Source organism: Ailuropoda melanoleuca, unplaced genomic scaffold, assembly GCF_002007445.2.
Source record: "Ailuropoda melanoleuca isolate Jingjing unplaced genomic scaffold, ASM200744v2 unplaced-scaffold5309, whole genome shotgun sequence".
Classification (NCBI taxonomy): domain Eukaryota; kingdom Metazoa; phylum Chordata; class Mammalia; order Carnivora; family Ursidae; genus Ailuropoda; species Ailuropoda melanoleuca.
Window position 1 is genome coordinate 1 of NW_023226159.1, and position 2,836 is coordinate 2,836.

General features: G+C 53.1%; 1 protein-coding gene across 1 annotated transcript; it reads left to right on the forward strand.

Moving 5' to 3' along the window:
- Positions 1 to 253: 253 nt before the first annotated feature.
- LOC117799588 (nuclear pore-associated protein 1-like) lies at positions 254 to 2,426 on the forward strand (the record flags this gene model as incomplete). Its single annotated transcript, XM_034652073.1, has 3 exons — positions 254 to 674; positions 759 to 926; positions 1,648 to 2,426. Coding segments are annotated over 3 exons (1,368 nt in total), but the record flags the coding sequence as incomplete, so codon positions are not given.
- Positions 2,427 to 2,836: the final 410 nt, after the last annotated feature.

Sequence of the window (2,836 nt, forward strand, 5' to 3'; positions counted from 1 at the left end):
AGATATCTCTGATGAGCTCCCCCTCGGAAGGCCCTGTTGTCACCTCCTCACATGGCCCTGCTGGCGATGTTGTTCCTCTTCCAAAGCCTGATACAGATGGAGCAGTGCTCTCCGATCCAACCCCAAGCTGCCCCTTGCCGCAGGAGAGATTAACAAAGGAAGTGACAGCAGAAAACCATCAGCCCGTCCAGAGCCTACCAGACTTAGCAAGGAAGGAGACAGAGGGTGATAAGCCTTCAGGTATCTCATCAAGGTACTCTCTTCCACCAGTATCTGCCACCAGTAAATCCTGTAAGAGAAAAATACCCATGCCGCTTTTGGTGCCTCTGCCATCACCGTTGCCACTTCAATGGGGTAGAGGTGAGTTGCCCCCACCTCCTAAGCTTCCGTGCATAGCTGTTGACAAAGATCTGGACACAGTGAAGAATACCGAGGATCAGAGTAAGAAGATCTTGGAGGACACAACAGACATCCTGGCACACTGCTCTGCCACTCCACCTGCTCCTTGCTCCTCCCTACTTGCCTCAGGGACTGCTGACTCCCTGCCCCTGGCCACTGAGACTTTGCAGGTCCCTGTTCCTGCCGCCGCCTTGGCTGACCTATCTGCCAGGCCCCCGATCCCATCTGGCCCTCCATCTTCGCCAACAGAAAACAACGATCAGGATGCAGGATCTGTAGCTCCTATCTCTGCTCCTCTTGTTCCTACTAATTGTCTTTCTCCTCTTACTTCCAGTCCCGTTCGGGACATTCCTCTTAAGAGTGGAGACTGTCTTCATCCAGTCAGTGCTGTAACACCTCTATCTGACAGCACAGCCCCCACGGCTAACACTTCAACCTTCTCATTACAGCCACCGTCCTGCAAAGGAGAATCCCCAACCCCTATGTGTGTGGATTCTCCCCCTCTTCTCCTACCCACCCCTCTTCCAGTCCCTTCCCCAAATAGCCCTGTTTTTGTTGTGCAGGCATTTCCTTCTGCCATCACACCCAACACTTCTTCAGATATGACCTCTCAGCATACTTCAAATTCTGATGTTGTGGAAATGGACACTACTCCTCCTCCTCATGCTGGCACTTCCAGATCTCCCCCAAACCCCGGGGTGAGCTCTCCTTCATTTTCCAAGGGNGCCTTCATTTTCCAAGGGCCATCGCAGTCTGAAGCGCAAGCGCTCTGGAACGGTTCCAGTTTCCACCGGCCCATCAACATCGATGGCCCCCTTCTCCACCCGAGTTTTTAATCAGCCTTTCATCCCCAGCATCGCCCCTCAGCCCACACATGGGACCATTGCTGGGCAACAACAGCCAGCCTTTCTTCCAACTACTACTATTTCCACTGGTTTACCTCTCGTGAATTCTGGAGTTACCACCACTCCAGCAGGCAGCACCTCTGCAAACCACAACCGTCACTCTGACCCTGAAGCCATGGATACGACATGTGCCTGTCAGGCCGTTATCTTTCATTCTCCCCCTGACTCTGGGGCAAGTCACTTCCCATTCTCTAAGGCACTTCCTGTTTCTGACAACACACCAGCCAGCACTGCCTTGGCACCTAACTCTACCCATTCATCTGCAAAGTCAGCCATCGGACAGACCTCAATTTCTAACCACTCTGCCCCAGGAGTCACCTCTCAACCCACACTTGGGAACCAGAATGGGCAGCAGCCTGGCAATTCCTACCTGTTGGGAAAACCAGTAGCCCCAACACAAGCTATAAGCCCAAAGGCTACTGTAGCCAAGCTACCCAAAATCAGCATAATGCAATCAGGTCTTGCAGGCTCTGCATTTGGCACTGCTGTCAACAACCAGAAGGCCTTTGGAAACAAGGCAGGTATTCTCCACATTGGCGTACCTACCACGACTGGCTGTGCAGTTGCCACTGGGATGCCCAGTGCTNCACCTACCACTACTGGCTGTGCAGTTGCCACTGGTATGCCCAGTGCTGGGGACAGTAGCTCACTGCTTAAAGTCACTACTCTGGGCCAGAACGTGTTTACAGGACCTGCAGCCCCCATGGTCAGTGGCAACCATGGGGTTGGTGTATCCATCCAAGGCCCTTCTCATTCACAGGCAGCTAGGGCATACAACTTTGGGGCAGGACAGAAGGGGGCACCCACCACCACTGCCACACCTGCCTTTGCTCAGATAACCTGCGCTCCATCTCACAACAACATGGTTGCTGCTGTCGGAGGGCCAAGCACTGTCCCCGTATTTCAACACACATCCAGCTCCACTTTGAATCCAGGCACATGGGGCCAAGCCATCCAAAACATGGGTGGTGTGCTCGTAGCAAAGGATAACACTGGTCCCACCACTGGAGGACCTAGTGTGCCCACTACCCATAAGTGTATCCAGGGCTCATCCAAAGACAGTAAACCTGCTGCAGGCAGAAGTGCCACTGCCATGGAAAAGAAACACATGTCAAAAGATGTGTCTGTTTCCTCCTTAAGCCCAAGCACCAAGGGCCAAGCCGTCCAAAACATAGCTGTTACACTAGTGGCAAATGATAACAGCATTCACACTGTTGGAGGCTCAAGCGTGCCCATTCCCTATAAGTGTGACCGGGGCTTGTCCAAACAAAGAAAACCTCCAGGTGGAAGAGCCACCGCTACAGAGAAGAGAGATGCGTCAAGAGACACATGTGTGTCCCCACTAAATCTGAACACAAGGGGCCAAGCCGTCAGAACCACGGGTGGTGTCCTAGTGGCAAAGGACAGTACCATTCCCACTGCTGGAGTCTGTAGTGTGCCCACTACCCATAAGGGCACCCAGGGCTCATCCAATCAAAGAAAACCTCCAGGTGAAAGAGCCACCACTATGGAGAAGGGAGATGTGTCAAGCG